At 45.3% G+C, this 18,868-nt stretch overlaps 1 protein-coding gene across 3 annotated transcripts; it reads left to right on the top strand.

The window, feature by feature from the left end:
- Window positions 1-4,386: 4,386 nt before the first annotated feature.
- On the top strand, window positions 4,387-18,424 carry LOC116394829 (transcriptional repressor CTCF-like). 3 transcript variants are annotated; one of them, XM_031868165.1, is made up of 17 exons: window positions 4,387-6,293; window positions 7,175-7,324; window positions 8,847-9,024; window positions 9,168-9,304; window positions 9,471-9,587; window positions 9,684-9,863; window positions 10,177-10,389; window positions 10,496-10,694; window positions 11,328-11,498; window positions 11,634-11,767; window positions 12,106-12,226; window positions 12,625-12,774; window positions 12,874-13,034; window positions 14,872-15,054; window positions 15,149-15,281; window positions 15,384-15,641; window positions 15,984-18,424. In XM_031868165.1, exons 1-17 carry the CDS (start codon window positions 6,252-6,254, stop codon window positions 16,229-16,231), a joined length of 2,775 nt encoding a protein of 924 aa, XP_031724025.1. In that variant the 5' UTR covers window positions 4,387-6,251; the 3' UTR covers window positions 16,232-18,424. The 3 variants fall into 3 exon arrangements, with proteins under 3 accessions (XP_031724025.1, XP_031724026.1, XP_031724027.1); XM_031868166.1 differs by having other exon boundaries at window positions 4,388-6,293; window positions 10,532-10,694; XM_031868167.1 differs by lacking the exon at window positions 7,175-7,324 and having other exon boundaries at window positions 4,392-5,036.
- Window positions 18,425-18,868: the final 444 nt, after the last annotated feature.

Raw genomic sequence — 18,868 nt, 5'->3', positions numbered from 1 at the left:
AGAGAGAGAGAGAGAGAGAGAGAGAGAGAGAGAGAGACAAACAGACAGACAGACAGAGAGAGACAGACAGACAGACAGACAGACAGACAGACAGACAGACAGACTGAGAGAGACAGACAGACAGACAGACTGAGAGAGACAGACAGACTGAGAGAGACTGACTGACTGACTGACTGACAGAACTGGAAACAGCGTTGGAGGCGGGGCTCTGTTCATTCCTATGAAAGTTAGACTTCCAAGTAGGAAGATCAGATAAAGTTGTCTGGATCTTCCACATCAGTGAACCCGGAGAGCAGGCGTGCCAGCGTTCCCTTTCACCGTTAACCCCGCCTCCCCGCCGCTCGGTCTCAGGCCCATCCATATGAACGGACAATAACTGGATTCAGCTATTAGTGCATTTTACAACTTTTAGGACCGAATGATTGAACTAAGCGCTAAGTGTTTGCACTGGGAACCTGATTTACCTTAAAGAAAAAACAATGCGCTGATTTGCAGACGTCTCTTTTTTTGTCTATGAGAAAAGATGTTTGGGCCTCATGGCATTCCAAGGATTAGCCACTTTGTAAAACTAGCTTCAAAGCGCGGCACTCTTCCTCTTCCTGTGGGCTTGGTGTGGACGTTCAACCTGAAAACATAATTCAGAAAAAGGTTCTTAGACTGAGGAGCTATTGGTGGCTGTAATCACTGGTCCTCTCTGGCTATGACCCTCGTGGCTCGACTGCACTCGCACCTCAATCAAACTAGTTTTCATGAGGCTTCAGGAAATGCAAGTATGGAATACATCTTGAAGAACCAAACCAGTACTCGCTCCTACTGAGCGCGTCGCATCACAGCGGGCATCAAACTCTTGACTTGGAGGTTGACTTTGGAGAGTCCTGCAGGTCACAGCACTGTGCTGTTGATATGATGAACATACAGTATACGGCGGACGTGTTCTTTCACATCGGGATGTGTCTGTGCAGCCTGGTGTGACGGGGCTTCACTGCTCTGCTCTGGGTGACATCTTGATGCAGGTTCAGCAGCTCCAAACACTTCTACTGCTGTGAAAGGAATGAAGTATTTTGACTGACTCACGGGCCTTTATGTGGAACGCTGACAATATTATTGTCACTGGATGACAAAGCACAGCTCACATTGTAGTTCTGCTTGAGACTGTAGGGAAGGTGTGAAGCTGCTTTCAGCGATTCAGTGCCATTACTGTTTATAATAACGACATATCATATTCTTTATGGAAATACATCAGTGGTGGGCCGTGTGTTTCATACCTGGGCCTTCTGTGCTGTCCTACTACAGCTGAACCACCTCCTAATAACCTCATGGTGACTATTGTTTCTAGGGGTGTAACATCACGTATTCGTATTAAACCGTTCGGTACGAGGCTTACGAACCGAACAATACGTTTGAATAATACTAGTGAGTTTGGAAAATGCAGAAGCTTAAATTGTGGGAAATATAATGTTTTCTGCGCTCACGTAGGAGACAACGGGCTGTGTGACCTCTGAACCCGGAACAACAACAACAACAAAAAAAACACTGAGGCACCGCACTTCTGGGAGGCTATGCTAAACTAGCTTAGCAGGAAAACAACAGCAGCACACAATCTACAAACTCTCCCCGCAGAGTTTAGCTGTTCCTACTGATTCAAACAGGCTAAAGCAATCACCACACAATCCTCATTCCTCCAGACCATCATTCCAGCTTTGTTAAAGATTCAATTGTCCGGACAATAACTCCGCGCATGATGGGATGCTTCGTAATTAATGGACAATGCATATAGTCAGAATCTATATAATTAACACAATGACAACAACAAACTCACAAGAACCAGTCTCTTCTTACCTAGAGACACAGAGGTGAGATCTGATTGGATAAAAGCTCTACTTAAAGCAAGCTGCACTGGAAGCAGAGCAACTGAGGAAGACAGTAGCTGTGCAATGAGAACATAAGATAATGGGGAAAACATTTTTATAAATTATAATACATGTAGTGTATTTAAGAAACATTATTAAATTATAAAATAGATATAACTTTGTGATTCTGTCTAGGCCAGCAGAGAAGGCCTTGCAGGCCCTGACGGCCCGCCACTGGTGTATATGTATGACTCTGCCACTTGAATTCATTTTTCTGTGACTGTAAATTGTTTTGTTTTTAAATCTTAACAGTCTTCATTTGTAAATGTATACTTTGTTTTACAAGATGTGTTTTTACTGCAATGACTGTACCTCTGAACATATGTGCTGTTAAAGGGGCGATGCTCTGTTTGGAGGCATCGATACTTGTATTCCTGTCACAGACTGCTGTAGGGGGTCAGATCACTGGGGAGAGACAGAACGCTCCGTCCAGGTCTGAGATCAGTTCTCTTTAAATTCACATCAATAACCGTTGAACCTCAGACTCAAACTAAAAATTTCAAGAACAAGAATTTCCATGAGCCTCTGTTGTGTTCACATTGACATCCTAAAACATTCGAATATGAATAATCATAATTAATTCAGACTCCGGACATGGAGTCATAAATGATTAAAGGGCCGTGCCAGTGTTTTTGTATGTTTATGCCACTTACTACGAATGACGTACTAAAGTCTTGACATTGCTGCTGAGCGGTTCCCACTGCACTCACCTTATTGTGTGATTATGGACCACACAGTTACAAGATGAGTATTTGATCAGTTTGACTCAGTATTTCATAATAACAGCATGTACTTCTTGTAATTATGACTCAGTAACTCATAATTACAAGAGCTGTAATTATGAGATGACGTCATAACAACATGAGGATTTCTTCATAGTTCTGATGTAGGACCTTATTTTTTGAGATTCTTTCTTCAGAGCTTGTAATTATGAGATACTATGTCATCGTTTAGGACTCATTCCTTTATCGCCTCACTGATACAGTATACAAAGATGCACAACACAAGCTTGGGAAAACTGCCAGCATGAGGTCAACGACGTGGTTCTTAGTAAACGGGTAAAGAGGTGCAAAAACTCTGGCGTCATTCTGTAGAGTTGCAACGTTCCTAAAGAGTCGACCGTCGTCAGTGAAGAAGCAAAGTGTCTGCCCGGTGACTCATTCATCCGGTTTATTGTGACCGGTTCATTTGTTCCACACTGCTGACTGTGATGTTGCCTTTTTTATTTCCTGTCTCCAGTCTCATACTGTATGCTGACGTTATCATGTAAACATGTTGTAGTGACGTCTGTCAGTTTGATCCAGACTGAATATCTCTACACATAACTGATGGATCCATGATATTTGGTTCAGATGTTCATGTTCCACTGGAGGAGTGAACTGTGGTGGTCCTCTGATTCTTCCATTTCAGTTTGTCCTGCAGAATGATTTGTTTCCCACCATGTGCATATTCCACATACTCAATACAGTAGTTATGATTGGTGTAGAGTAGAGAAGGAGAAAGGGACAAGCAGGAGGGCTCAGGGTCCTAATAAGCAATGTGCCAACCCTGTTACTGAGCAACATATTGTGTTTGCTCATTAGTTCCTTTGAAGTCGTTCAGCATATTAAGAATCGACTGAAGAGATATTAGTCGACTAATTAACTAAGAGGGGGCCGCCCTACTCCTATTAATAAGAAATAAGATAAAAATGATCAGGATTTTGGCAGAAAAATGTAAAATCAGAAATGAAAGAATTCTCTATAAACTCTGGTTTTAATCTCTGAATTAGTATTCAGGGATTCATTTTGGAACAGATTTCTCTCACTAGCCCTAATCCACTTGCATGCATCATAGATGCATTATGACTTACTAATGTACTGTCTTGTTGCTAAAAAAGAAGTGACATTCAGATGTTGTGAGCGGTGATCAGACAGCTAGCTGTATATTGTGTTCAATGCTCCAGCATATGATGAGCAACAGGCTGCACCACTGGAATCACAACACAGGACTGTTTGTATATGTATATAAGATGCTTCCACTGTTAAATGTATTTACTGAGTTTCTAAAGGACAGCAGCAATCTGCATCTCTGTGCTTTAAGTGCCTCGAGGTTTGATAGTAACAGAGATGCAATAAGAGATGGATGATATACTTTATTTAAGAATGAAGCACACTTTGTTTCCCCACAATCTGCATATATTGTGCAGCATTGGAAATGGAATATTATATATTTTTCATTTTCTTTTCTAAAATATATTTCCAGGCATTCTGGTGTCAAACATATACAAAATATTAAAATGTGTTTAAAGATTGTCCCATGTGCCCCCGTGTTTTTTAATTATACAGTGAGCTGCACACACACACACACACCATGAATAATCAGTGGTAGAAGTGCCCTGTGCGTCCTTACGGTTGGGGGGATTCTTGAGATAAGTCATACAGTAGGTTTAGGTCGTGAGAGGGCATCAGCAGACTTTACCTCGTCACAAACTGTGATGGGACAGCAGCTGGAACAGCGTACGGCCAATGAACGAAGCATCATTGGTGCATCGATTAATAATTGATTGTACACTCAAACCTTTTAAAGGCAGTCTATATTTCTGTGCACTCTTTTGGTTTCCTGGTCATGCTTTCACTTTAATTTTGGGCAAACATGCACTGCGCCTGATAGATGTGACTTCATGCTACACAGCAAGTCAACTGCTACAGTATTAACCACCATGTGATACTGTGCATTCAACAGATGCACTCAGGTCATTTTAAACACATTGTTTTATTAGAAATTAACTCATATCTTACAATCTTTTTACTTGTTATGCCCAATTCCAATGTAGACGTATCTCCGAGGGTCCTGAGAGAAGCATTAATCCTAACATTGTGATGAATAGGCTTCAATGCATCCAACGGGGCGCCCCTCCTGGCCAATCAGGGGCTCTGCAGCAGCTTCGACACCACCCCCCAGCGGCCGCACAGGCGCACTGAGCTCACAACTGCCATTTTGTGGCAGAGGCTACTCTGCTAAAGCGAGAGAGGGATTAAAACTAACTGCGAAGAAGCCTGCATTCTCACCAGCGTGTTAAACTTTGTAGCACAGACTCTCTGCTTCCGCTCGAGTTAAACGGGGAGAGAAACACAGAAAAAAGAGGTAAAGTATCACTACTTTTCTGATAAGGGGGGAGTTTGCAGGATCTTTAATCGGCCTCTAGGTGTCACGATGGGGCTCTGGGTCCGGCAGCTCGTCGGAGAGTGTTTGTCTCCCTCTATCGTTATCGAAAACCCCGTCAAAATACGTCTAAATAACCCAAGTAGTCATAAATGTACACACAACCCGCTGTATTTTACACGCATCTGTCACAATATCGTCGATGATAACTTACGAATGCTTCGACGATTTGGTTGGAGAGTTTAGGCCGAGGCGTCCATTTTCTCGCTTCTTTGTTTCCCGTCTTTACAGCCTTGACGACATGGAAACTGGCGGGTTTAAGTTATCGCCCTCAGCTAGCGTTAGCTTGTTAGCATTAGCTAATACACGCCAGGTGTGACGCACACATTCACATCCTTACATGCGCGATGACAGTACTACAGGTGTGCACGCAAACAGCCGCGTAGTATGTTACGACGCTCGACTGACTCCACGTTTTAGCGTGTTTCGTACTAACTTAAACTAATGTAGCAACTCACGTTAGCCCACAGTTAGCGTTAGCTAGGTCTGCACAGCAGCTAGGCCATTCTCCCGTCGTAGCGTTACGTTGGACTGTTGAAAGTGCTGGAATCCCAACAAGTAACCACATTAAAACATCGATGTAGTATATAATTTAACTGAGCCGGTTGTGGTCGCATCTGTGCTTACTTTCATTGAAATTTAAGTCGGTTCAAAACGCCTTTCAGGTTGCGCAGTAAATACGCGGAGAGTTCCGCTCGGGCCAGCGAAGAGAGTGACGAGGCATTCGAGTAAAACTGAGATCACAGCGGTCACCGATTGTCTAAGACCAAACACACGACGCGTGTTTCCCCCGAAATCAGCCCTCTTCCACGGTCAAATGTCGCATTTCACTTCCCTTTTCCGTAACGGTGCTGTGGTCGAATTTGGCAGTTGTTGTTGCGCCCGCTGCCCGCTCGTCTCTCTATTCTAAGCCCACCTTGAGCATCACAGCCACAGATGTATGTTATAGCAGAGAGCTCCCTCTACGATTCGGCTTGGAGAGCTACAAAAATACCGCTATAGAAATGCCGGGCAGGGAGGCGACAGCTCAGTGCCGTCGCCTTGTTGTGGTAAATGTGTTGCAAAGCATCTATGAAGGCCTTTACCAGAGCCTCCCGCCATTAAGACAAGTGGACACGGAAACCTGCAAACAAGCAGATGTTGTTCTCACAAACTCTGCCATGCAGCTGCTCCACCTGTGTCAGTACTGATGTACACGTTACATTAACCAGTCCGTTAGGACCACAATGCAGCTGTGGTATTTTTAAACAATATCAGTTGACTACTTTCAGAGTTTATTTTATAAGATACTGTGGTTGTTGAAGAAAATAGACCCATTATCCAAAGTATAAGTGGTGTTGCTGTATTTGGCATGTAGTGGTAAATGAGGCAGTCATGGTCAAAGAGTTCAATCATTGTTTTGTTAACTTGTACACAATGGCCACACAGTTGAGACTCAGAACACTTATTGGACCACTGTGAATGTGTGGCAATTCAGCACCGACCAAAATCATGAGTGACTTTATCTCCTTGTGCTTTTAAAACAAGGGACAATACGACTTAGAGCTGTGAAACGTTCAGAAAGGATTTCAAGGCCTGTGGTTATCAATCAATATTTGTAAACCCTGGGGCAAAAAAACCCCTCAGCTTTAAAGAGTCTTATCTTGTGAGTCCTTGTGACCACGATGCATACAAAGAGGGACGTTTAACAGTCGAGAAATGAACCTGACATGGCTCTCTATTGCAATGTCCTGTTACTTATCAGACCAGTGTGCAGCCTTTCAGTGTGCTTGTGTTTATGTGGACACACGCTCTTTATGAAACGGCTTTCAGCGGTTGAAGAAAAAGCATCAGTGCCGAGTGTTGCACAGTTTTCTGCTTTGAACTGATGTTCACAATAACTGTTCATTTGGTCATAACTGTTTGCATGAAGTGTTTCCCTCCCGGGTTTACAAATGGTGATATTCAACCACAGGCTTTCAAGTTATTTAGAACAGAACAGTTGACATGATCAGAGATGTGTAGGCTGTTAGAGTCACCGTGTCTGTGCGTGTGTAACGTCTCCCTCTTCCCTCCCTCAGGTTGACAGGGACAGTCAGGTAGCAGACAGGCATTTGGTTCAGCAAAGCTCAGCAGCAGACAAAAGGGAGAGCAGCTGTATCACAGCCCTGCACGCTGCAGCCCGGCCTACAGACAGCATGAAAACAGTTAATCTATCGTTGCTGTTCCAGGTAACACTAGTAGTGTTGAGTGGCAACATATTTACAGAAATAGGTCACACTCAAACACGCCTTTCTTCAGCAGCAGATTCAAGGCAGTAGAACAGAGAGCAGAACTCTGCTCCGTTAGCCCAATAGAGCACACTCGGCAGCATTACATGCTGCTAACGTATCACTCCTTCCCTGGAAGTCAGGATCTGATTCATGAACAGAATGATTATAGTCACATTGTGGTGTGTGTACAAATCATATTGCAACTCTTTCATATCTATTAGATAAAAATACTCCAGCCAATGAATGTTTTGATGCCCTCTTTATCATAGCACACTATTAACAGTTCTGTCCTTTATATAAGAGTATTAGAGCTGAAACAACATTTTGATAATTCATTATTTAAGCATAAAGCATTCCTAGTTCCAGCTTCTCAAATGTGACTATATGCTGCTTTGTTTAACCCTCTGAACCCAAAACCTGCAGGCGGGATGGAAATGTTTTCTTTAAACAATCTCCTAAGCTAAATGCTAAATGGACTCTACTTGTGTCTCTCTTCTGGTCTTCTGACCACTTGATGCACTTTAACACACGTCATCATTCACCCATTCACACACTGATGACAGGGGCTACCATGCAAGGTGCCACCTGCCCATCAGGACTATGTCATTATTAACACACATTCACATACTGCGGGAGCAACTTGGGGTTAAGTGTCTTGCCCAAGGACACATCGACATGGACTAGCGGAGCCGGGAATCGAACTGCCGATCCTCTGATTGAAGGACGACCCTGCTCTACCACTGAACCACAGTCACCCAGCTACACCGTTTATCACAGCCAGAAGCTGTGAAAATAGTCATACTCGTCAGATTTTTATCTTTCCGACGGTCCTTGAACGCGTCACGTGTAACGCTTCCGTCAGAAAAAGCAGTCGAAACAAAGCTGGAATTGTGATATTTCATCAACAACATGTCTCATTTACAATCTTGCCACAAATAAACCGCTTGCTTTAACTAGACGCTCCTCAAGGAAGCCACGATTATCTGGGCTGAGACCAACACAGGAGCAGAAGAACGGTTCAGAGGGTTAATACTCTATCACAGTAAATTGGATATCATGGCGTTTAGTCAGACCAAACTAGAAGTAGGGCTACGACCATCGTCACCATGTGTACACAGATACACAAGAACACACATACAGAAAAACAATCTCAGGTCCATGAGGGTTTTTGAATTCGGTTAAATTGCAAATGTTTACCCTTCTCAGCACTGACGTGAACCAGACAGATAAAGTCACAGGTCAGCTCTATGTTGGCAGTTTAACACGTTGGTTTACAGTCTTGTGTGATGAAAGGCTCTGAAGGTGTTTTTTGTGGTAAGACGAGGTTAGGTTCTTACCCTGATCAGGTATGTGTTGCAGGGTAAATGGTGTCAGACTGAACACCGCTGTAATAGAGCAGACATGTTTCCAGTTGACGGTTTCAAAAGCCAGAAAGAGGTGGAATACACTGCTAGATCATTTTTGTTCCCACATATTTCAGTTCCTACCCAGCATGGACGGAGGGCCAACAGAGGGTGTAGGGGTGGTGGAGGTCCCGCACAAAGACTTCCCCTCCATCCAGGCCGTTCACAGCCAGGATGCCATGGTGGCTGACCTCCTCCAGCAAGCTGCAGAAGCCGGGGGCGTGGTGGAGGGACACGCAGGAGTCCTGGAACAAGGTTCTTACTAACTGCACATGAAATGGTCACACATGTCAAAAGAGCACAGAGACGTAGATTTCCAGTGAAAGTAGAAACGATTATTGCAAGTTTTTGTGGAGAATGTGGTTAAATAATTTACTCCCAGAAATGTTGTGCTTCAGGTCACGGGGACAGAATGCTAGCAGCTCAGCAGCAGCTGATGGATGGTGGGGTGGGGGTCGGTGTGGACGGTGGAGCCGGGGTTGAAATGATGGTTATGGACTCGCTGGATCCCACCCTGTTGCAGATGAAGACTGAGGTAAGCTCTTTGTGTTTATGTCCAGACCTGGCAGCCAAAGCAGGAAGCAGGCCTGGTCTCGAAAGAAAGATTGTTTGGACGTCGCTCTCAGCTTGACCTGAGGATTCCTTATGTCCCTGCTGGAGTACGTAGCTCTGCCCAACATTAACATGGAGCTGATTTGCAGGTGATAGATGCTACAGTGGGGGGATCAACGACCATGAGTGTCGTCGGAGGGGTGGCGGGTGGCGCTCACCTAGCAACTGTAACAACCGTGGACCAGACTCAGATCATCACTCTACAGGTAGGCACTCCTCTGGAGCCACTTCACGTGATGGAATCCTCCAGTTCCTTCCTCTTGTATCTGGTGGGTGCTGACCTCAGGTCCCCCCGTTCTCAGGTGGTGAACATGGAGGAGCAGGCAGCTCTGGGTCTCGGGGAGCTCCAGCTGGTCCAGGTGCCGGTCTCTGCCACTACTGTGGAGGCCCTGCAGCAAGGCACCTTTGTAGACACCACTGCTATGCCAAAGGACGGAGACCCGGTCATCTGCCACACCCTGCCGCTGCCGGAGGGCTTTCAGGTAAACAGACAGACGCGCTCATAGTCGGGCTTTAACTCCAACATTTATGCCCGACTGCATTTGAAAACTAGCAGCTGCATCACTTTTAGGAGGATTGTGACACTTGAACTACTGGCGTATCAGTGAAGATGGTTGGTGTGCAGTTACATATGTTTAAATTAAAATTACAGGAATTTATATTCTTATTTAACTGACTTATTCTGGTTGCCTTTAAAATACGTACACATTTTTTAGCACATACTTTCTCTTTTACACTTGAGCAGCTGTGACTTGTCTCCGTGATGAATCGACAATGAATGCATTTGATGTGTAGGTGGTTAAGGTCGGAGCTAATGGGGAGGTGGAGACAGTGGAGCAGGAGGAGGGAGGAGAAACCCACCCTATAGAGGAGGAAGATGAGGAGGTGGGGAACCAGCTGCTGGACGAAGTGGAGGAGGAGCCCATTCAGCCTCTGAATGACGACCCAACCTGGGCTAAAGACCCAGACTATCAGCCCCCATGTGGAGCATTCAAGAAGACCAAGAAGGCAAGATAGCTGTGTGGTATCAGTCTTTGTGTTGTAGGGATGTGACACTCTTCTCTGTAATCAAACTGGATGTTTACCACATGCTAAAAGCTTTAACTGTCATCAGCTTAACATGCGGTGTGCCGGCTCGCTGTCTGTCCAGGGTAAGAAGAGTCGTCTGCGTTACGCTGAAGGAGACAAGGACATGGATGTCAGTGTCTATGACTTTGAAGAGGAACAGCAGGAGGGCCTTCTGTCTGAGGTCAATGCTGAGAAAGTGGTGGGCAACATGAAACCACCCAAACCCACCAAGATCAAGAAGAAAGGTGAGACACTGTGTAATGGAAGTGACACCATTTTGATTTGGTTTGGCTTGGAATACAGCCACGGTTGTCTTGTGCCGCCCATCACTCCTAACTATAGTAAACATAAGTAGCGCTTCTCTACTATACTGTCACAGTTACTTCAAATGGATTGTGAAGTGAAAATGTTCACAGTGCTCACTGCATACCCACAATGCATTTCAATTCATGTGTTAGTCCAGATCTCATTTAGCTGCTCTATCACAGCCGATACTCCTCCTGGGGTCCTCTTGAAAATGTCATACTCAGTGACAATACAAGTGAATACCACTTAAAACAAAGATTAACACTGTTGCCGTCATTATCGCTGTTTGCACCCTTAGCTGCTAGCCGCCAGTTTAGACGTCTCCGTATTGAGTTTGAGTTGTAGCTGCAGTGGTTTTGGGCCAATCTCAAGCTACATTATTCCAAGAGCTCTTGCTGTGATTGCCATAAAACGGTTCTACTGGGGAAGTTTTCATACTACTCAGCACTGGGTTACTTCGGTCGATACCTTAAAGGTATCCAGTACAGATACCCAGCCTTAGGTAACGCTGGGTGATGGTTCATACACTGTCATTTAATGCGAGGTCTGTGTCTGTCATTGCTGCGTGTCAGGGGTGAAGAAGACGTTTCAGTGTGAGCTGTGTAGCTACACGTGCCCTCGACGCTCCAACCTGGACAGACACATGAAGAGCCACACGGATGAGAGACCTCACAAATGTCACCTGTGTGGAAGAGCCTTCAGGACGGTCACATTGCTAAGAAACCATCTCAACACACACACTGGTATACGCTACCACACGCCTTCATAAAATCAGCAACCGTAGGAGTAGTTTTAAGAGAAGACAACAATGGTTGAGTTTTTCAATGCCATGCAGCACGTGGAAAGCTGACACGTGTCTTTGTTTTTAATGTACGCAGGAACTCGTCCACACAAGTGCACAGACTGTGATATGGCTTTTGTGACTAGTGGAGAGTTGGTCCGCCATCGTCGCTACAAACACACACATGAGAAACCCTTCAAATGCTCAATGTGTGACTACGCCAGCGTGGAGGTAACCCCAGCTTCTGTCTGCTTGTGTTTCTATGTGACGTTGTCAAAGTGCAGTGTGTTACATTTTAGTGCCTGCACAATATATACACTTTTATACTGCTAACGAGAGGGAACTTAAGTTATGCAGAGCGCTCACTAACAGGCAGCTCAACAGAACAGCGTACACTTGTTTGTAACACGTTGCTATTAGCCGAATTAATTGGCTGTGCTTGAGTAGAACAGTAATGGTGGATGACAGACTCCAGACAGAGCAGATTCAAATGTCACTTAGTCATATAATGGCAGGTTATTATTGTTTGCCAGTGTTCTGAAATGTGTTTGTGTGTGGATGTTGTGTAGGTGAGCAAACTAAAGCGTCACATTCGTTCCCACACCGGTGAGCGTCCATTCCAGTGCAGTCTGTGCAGCTACGCCAGCAGAGACACGTACAAGCTGAAGAGACACATGAGGACACACTCGGGTAAGATGGACACCTTTACTGCTGATCTCCACTTGTAAAGCTGTCGAGGAGGAACAGGTGGTAGTTTTTGCAGATATAGGACCAGTATTGTTTTTAAAATGTTTAGCTCCCTTACTAAAGAATGTGTCCCAATCAAAAGGATTGGAGTTCACTTGACCTGTTGAGAAACCCCATTAGTTGTCAACTACAGAACTATACTTCACTTTAAGCAATACTGATGGATACAGGATTGTTAAAATCTATAGTTTTAGGGTAATTCATAAATTGTGTATCATACCTCCTGCATATTGTTACCTCTTAGGATTCTTTTGTATTCTTTTAATGTTCTGTTTGATGAAGAACATGAATGATGGCATTGAACAATGATACACCTGTCTACATCTCAATCCTCTTCTCAGGAGAGAAACCTTACGAGTGCTACATCTGCCACGCCCGATTCACCCAGAGTGGAACCATGAAGATGCACATTCTGCAGAAACACACAGAGAACGTGGCCAAATTCCACTGTCCACACTGTGACACAGTCATCGCACGCAAGAGCGACCTGGGTAATACCCTCACTCACACACACAGACCAGAGGGTTTGCTGTGCCGTGTTGTTTTATTCCCTCAATGTGTTTTCTGTTGTCGTCTGTGTGCTCCTCCAGGTGTCCACCTTCGTAAGCAGCACTCATTCATTGAGACTGGAAAGAAGTGTCGTTACTGCGACGCCGTTTTCCACGAGCGCTACGCCCTGATCCAGCACCAGAAGTCCCATAAGAACGAGAAGAGGTTCAAGTGCGACATGTGCGACTACTGCTGTCGCCAGGTGTGTACATACAAATATCTTTGTAGAGTCATGTGTGGGCTTACCGTTTCATTTGAATGTCAGTACCACTGAAATGATAACAATCATTCACTTTTGAAATGAATAATAGCAAAAACAAGAGTCTACAGCCCTGATGGAGACTCTGAGTTATGTTTACCAGATTGAGCATCTCAGTTTAGTGGGTCTGCTGGTAGATGGTAAACATTGTTACTGTAGGACTTAAGTTTGACCTGCTCTGGGCACTAGAGGAAAGGTCTTTAGGATTCATACGCTGTGGACCATCCTTCCAGTAGTCGTTGAGATATTTAATTCTGGACCAAAACGATGGACAGACCGACGTTGCCATCCACAGGGCATGGTCGCTACCATGGTTTTAACATGTTTTATTTTGAATGGATGTACAGTCCTTTTCCAAAACTGGACAACTAAAGATGAATATGAGACAAGAGATCAGCATTTAAGCTTTTATTTCCAGGTATTTGCATCTCGATCTGTTGAACAACCGAAGACAGAGCACCTTTTGTAAAGGAACGCCCGATGTTAAGCTGAGCAACGGTGTAAGAACTTAAAATAGATCAAAGTGATTCTTTCTTAATATTTAGCTGCAAATTCTTTGCTTTCAATAACTGCATCAAGTCTGCATGCCAAAAATCACTGGGGTCGGGGGGGTCCCTTGTGTGTCCTCTTTAGTGAGTCCAATGCATGCTCAGTCAGGGTTACGTCTGCAGAGTGACTCGGCTGGTCTAGAACCTCCCTGGTTGTTAGCAGTGTGTTTTGGGTCTTTGTAGTGCTGCATGATGAAGAATCTCTCAACCAGCTACGATGCATTTCTCTTTAAATGGTGGCCAGAGTGTTTCTGTAGACTTCTGAGTTCATTCTGCTGCTACCACGGTGTGTTCCCTCATCTATGTAGATCAGTCAGACGTTCCCTCCACAGCGCTTCACAGATGAGCTTGAGTGTTTGGGATCATGACCCTTTCTTTCTCCTCACACATTCGGTTAAAGGCTCATCTCTGTCTCATCAGTCCATACAACGTTGTCCCAGAACCTTTTGTTTCTCTTCTTTGTCAGAACCTTTTTTAGTCTCACTGCTGATGAATGGTTTGCATCTCCTGCTGTAGCCTCCGCAGGGCTCCGGACTCTGGTTGTATATGTGACCATTTTTCCGAGCATGCGAATTCCAATTTCACACGATCACATTTCTGCGAGTGTACATTGATCGTTCTGTAGTGGAGACCGTCTATTCCTCGGCCTCAAAAGTCAACTTGACGAGTGAGTGTTGAGCAGTTGGGATCACGGAGGGAGGGTCAAGCACCGTTACAGGCTTGTGCTCGCGGTACCTGACTCGTGCACGCGTACTTTTCTGCTCGCTCCGTGCGCTCACATGACGTGCATGCACCTGGTTTTTACATGCGCGGCTTGAGACTAATATAAACGCTATACGTGTACAGCATGTGTATGTACCAGTGGTTTTCCCTGGTCTGCTGGTTTGACGTCTGTTGCTCTGTGTACCAGTGGTTTCTTCTTCTTCAGGACATTCCAAATGGTTGTCCTGGCTATGGCCACCGTTTGTTCTGATTGATGCTCCTCCTTCTCTCAGCTCCCATAGCCCACTCACTTTAAAAATGAATGGGTTCAAACATATGGTGCCATCTTCTACGTTGTTTAACCGATCTAGATATAAATACCTGGCCATAGAAACTGAACTGCTGATATCTTGTCTCATATTCATCTTTTGACGTTTGGCCTCACCGTTCCAATGGTTCCAGAAGGAACTGTGTGGCACTGTCTGTGTACCTGTGTTTTCTAACGTTGTCTCGCATGCTGCTGGGTCCAGGAGCGCCACATGGTCATGCACCGTCGAACTCACACTGGAGAGAAACCATACGCCTGCAGCCAGTGTGAGAAGACCTTCAGGCAGAAGCAGCTGCTGGACATGCACTTCAAACGCTACCACGACCCCAACTTTGTCCCCACCGCCTTCGTCTGCCCCAAGTGTAGCAAGACCTTCACTCGCAGGGTAACGCCACTCTGTCTACCCGTCACGCACCTCAGGTGCTAGTGAGTAATCAGTTATAGAAGTCTACAGACTCTTTAACAGTGTGTTCTTGTAGAACACCATGGCTCGCCACTCGGAGAACTGCACTGGTGAGGTGGAGGATGCTGAGAATGGAGCCCCATCCCCGAAGAAAGGGAGGAGAGGAAGAAAGAGGAAGATGAGGAGCAGGAGAGATGAGGATGACAGCGGTGAGAATTTTACATTGTATGCCAGCGTGGGCGAGATGCTATGTTTGCTCTGGTCTGATCAGTTGACCTGATGTCTGTCTTTGTTGTTTCTCTGTGATGCAGAGGAGGAGGATCATGCTGAACTTGATGAGGAGGAGGAGGAGGAGGAAGGTGAAGGGGACGGCGAGGAAGAGGCGTCACTGCTACAGGAAGAGGAGGAGCCAGAAAGCATGGAACTGGACCAGGCCCCTGCCGCCATCCCAGTACCGGCTCCTGACGAGCCACCGGTCAAGAGGAAACGAGGCCGACCCCCAAAGAACGCACCCAAGCCTCCAACACCGAGCAAGTCCGCCAGGGTGGCTGCCAAGGTGGCTGCTTCTGGTGAGAACACGGACGGGATTTATTAGACAAGTTGATGTGGAGCGCTGGTTGCTTTTAGTTCATGTAATATCTAAGTACTGTAAGTGCACCATAGCTAATATTCTTTCCTAATCCTAATGGACGCAAGTAAACTCAAAGTTAAAATCGTTCAAGTCAGGCGAGAAATGTGCGTGTCGCTGTGTCTTTAAAGCCGATCAGCGTTGAGATGCTGATTCACCCAGAGCTCTACGATACCTCGTATTAGTAGAGACCGGACCGAACTATGTATAAACCGTACGGTACAAACAATGTGCATGTGCTACCTGCCACTTTGTCATTGACGTTATCGGTTGTGTTCTGCAGCTGCTGCCATCATTCAGGTGGAGGATGAGAGCACCGGAGCAGTGGAGAACATCATCGTGAAGAAGGAGGACAGCGACGCCTCTGCAGTGACACCTCTGGAGCAGGGAGTGGCCCTGACCGTGGAGGGGGTGGAGCTAGACGGGGAGGGGGTGGAGACTGTGGAGCTGGCCATGAACGAGGAAACGGCAACCGCCACCGCTAACGGAGATCTGACGCCGGAGATGATCCTCAGCATGATGGACCGGTGAACTCGCCACACAGCCACACGTGTAGCCGGACTACGAGTACACACATCAACATTTCCACATCCTTGGCCTTGTCCTCATGTACCATCTGTGTGGGCTTTTAACGACAGCCATTTTGCCTCCATTGGAGTGGCTACAAAAAAGATGGCGGCAGCAAAAACAACCATGCACAAAGAAGGGAAGCCGCATGTAAATATTTACACACACTAGCTTCAGATCCATGTCCATCAACTGCATACTGTTCATTGTGGGTCTCACACACACACACACACACACACACACACTCTAGCAGAGCCCACGTCGTATACAGATTTCGTCCAAGCTAATGACAGACTGCTCTCTGCTCTTAATGCTTTTCTCAGTTTGAATGTCTTCTGAATGAGTCATTGTGTGTTTTGCTACTTGTTTCTACCCAAAGCCACATCCTGTGTCAGTCTCTACCCACACACAGCTCCTCTACATGTCGCTCTGCCAAAAGGAGACATTATCTGATCTACCTTCACTTTTTACTTGCTTGCTCTTCTTGCAACCAACCCGATTTTGCAAATTCCAAGCCTTTCTATGTGTATATATAGATATAAATGTAGTTTTTCCTAATGAAAGCTAGTCTATGGTACATGACTTTGAGGTACCACCACTCTCAGCCATCTGTATATCTGTTCTCTAGTGTTTCCTCCTCAGCCTGTTTAAACACACATGTGTAAGTTAGCAGAGTTTATTCCTGAGCAGATACATTCTAATGAACAGAAGTGACATCCAGCAGCCGGCCCGGTTCTAATGGAGACTTCCCTCCATCAGCTCGGTGTGCTTTCCTCCTTCCTCACCGATGGAACATATTTGTCTTTCTCGTTAGCATGTTGAGGGAGCTAGTTTGCCGTCACATGAACTGAACCATCTTTGCCGGTTAGAGGAAATGCAGACGATCCTGATTCAGTTGGTGGAAAGTTGTTCTATAGTTGTTAACGTGGAATTATGTCAATGCATCTGAGCTCTGGGCAGACTCCAACGATGTTCTCCAAGGTTCTACCAGCCGCTCGGGTTCCTCCTTTAAAGTTCATCTTGGTTCTGGAACGAGGAATGCACGATGCTGATTGATGATACCGATCAGATAACGATAATGTCACTTTGTCTTTTTTCTTTTGAAAATAAGGTCGTAACGCACTTATGTCAAGAAAAGTAATTTGGCTTCTTTTTTTGACCGTGTTATTTTTTTTTATATATATATATATATATATATTTTGTGCCCCCCCCCCCCCCCCCACTACAATCAATGATCATCAACTTTGGCAGGTGGTTTGCATGTAAATACACATTTTAAAGCCTTTTCTTTTGATTGACGGTGAACCTTTTTTTAATATTTTGAAGCGGCTGACTTGGAGACGTTTGTTAAGCTGTTAATTTCCCCGGTGAATGCTGGTGCTCCATGTCCTGAGCCTTCCGTCTGCAGATGAACCGCTGACGTTCTGGAGCTCGTAGACATTCAGCTGCTTTCATTTCTGGCCCGTCTACAGTTTCCACTGCGGTCGGTTCAGTTCAGTGGTGACACAGAAGGTCTCTTTCTGTTCTCCTGAACCCTGTTAGTGAGGTTAGTTTCACCTTTTAAGAACAACAGGGGTGTTGAGTATCTGCTGAGAGACTCATCTAAACGCTTCTATAACATGTATGTAATATATACTATATGTTAAAGTCATCCAGAGGCTTTCCCTTGTTTTCCACCTGTAGCTGATACGGAGGTCTGTCTCCTGGAGGAATCAGGATTAGAACAGAAAACATCAAATGATTTGTCTTCTGAAGAGGTTCTGCTGGTTTCTATGTGGCCTTTCTGTCACAGTTGTTGGATGGAACCACTTCCATCAGTTGCATGGACACAGAGAGACGTCACTGACATCAAATGGACACTTTAGTAAGATGTGCTGCTGTGGTCTGACGTCTCATTCTGTAAAACAAGGAAGACCAAATGTTCTGTCGTCAACCGATCCATGTTGTCGTTCTGCAGGCAGACGGATGGATGTTTGACTGTTCTCATAGCAAAAGCAAAAAGTGTTGCTTTTTGTTTGCACATTGCTCGTTTGTTTTTGGCAGAAGAATTCAGAGAGAATGGTTTGAAGATCAGGAACACAGAAGAAACCTTTGTCATGTTGGAAGATGAGACACTGTACAGCTGATGACAAATAAAATCCTCCTAATGGGCTGTGACTGCTGCTGTTCTTTACCAGGTCAATACACACACACACACACACACACTACTCATGATCTGTGTTGGATAAAGGTGATCCATCACTGCAGGCTTCAGGTTTACACGTCACATCTGTGTGAGCTGCATACTGGATCACGATTGGCTTCCAAGATAGTTATGTCATCAAATCCTACACATGAACACATGAACAAGGGAATGGTAAATGGAGTTATGACCGCTCAGGGCGCTTCAATACTACATGTCATTCGTACACTGACGACAGGGGCTAACATGCAAGGTGTTTGTTTTGTTTACCATTCACTCCTATTCACACTCTGATGGCACAGTCCTGGGGTTTAGTGTCTTGCCCAAGGACACGTCGACATGGACTGGAGCAGCCGGGGATCGAACCAGCGATCCTCTGATTGAAAGCCTATATTATCGACTGAGGCCTGTTGTAGTAC

Source organism: Anarrhichthys ocellatus, unplaced genomic scaffold (assembly GCF_004355925.1).
Source record: "Anarrhichthys ocellatus isolate YVR2014 unplaced genomic scaffold, GSC_Weel_1.0 scaffold41, whole genome shotgun sequence".
Classification (NCBI taxonomy): domain Eukaryota; kingdom Metazoa; phylum Chordata; class Actinopteri; order Perciformes; family Anarhichadidae; genus Anarrhichthys; species Anarrhichthys ocellatus.
This window is presented reverse-complemented; position numbering and strand designations above follow the sequence as displayed.

Coding starts and splice junctions, on each gene's coding strand:
- LOC116394829 (XM_031868165.1), top strand. CDS start 6,252: ATGTTGTTCTCACAAACTCTGCCATGCAGCTGCTCCACCTGT. Junction 11,768..12,105: donor GTGACTACGCCAGCGTGGAG/GTAACCCCAGCT, acceptor GATGTTGTGTAG/GTGAGCAAACTAAAGCGTCA. Junction 12,227..12,624: donor ACACATGAGGACACACTCGG/GTAAGATGGACA, acceptor TCCTCTTCTCAG/GAGAGAAACCTTACGAGTGC.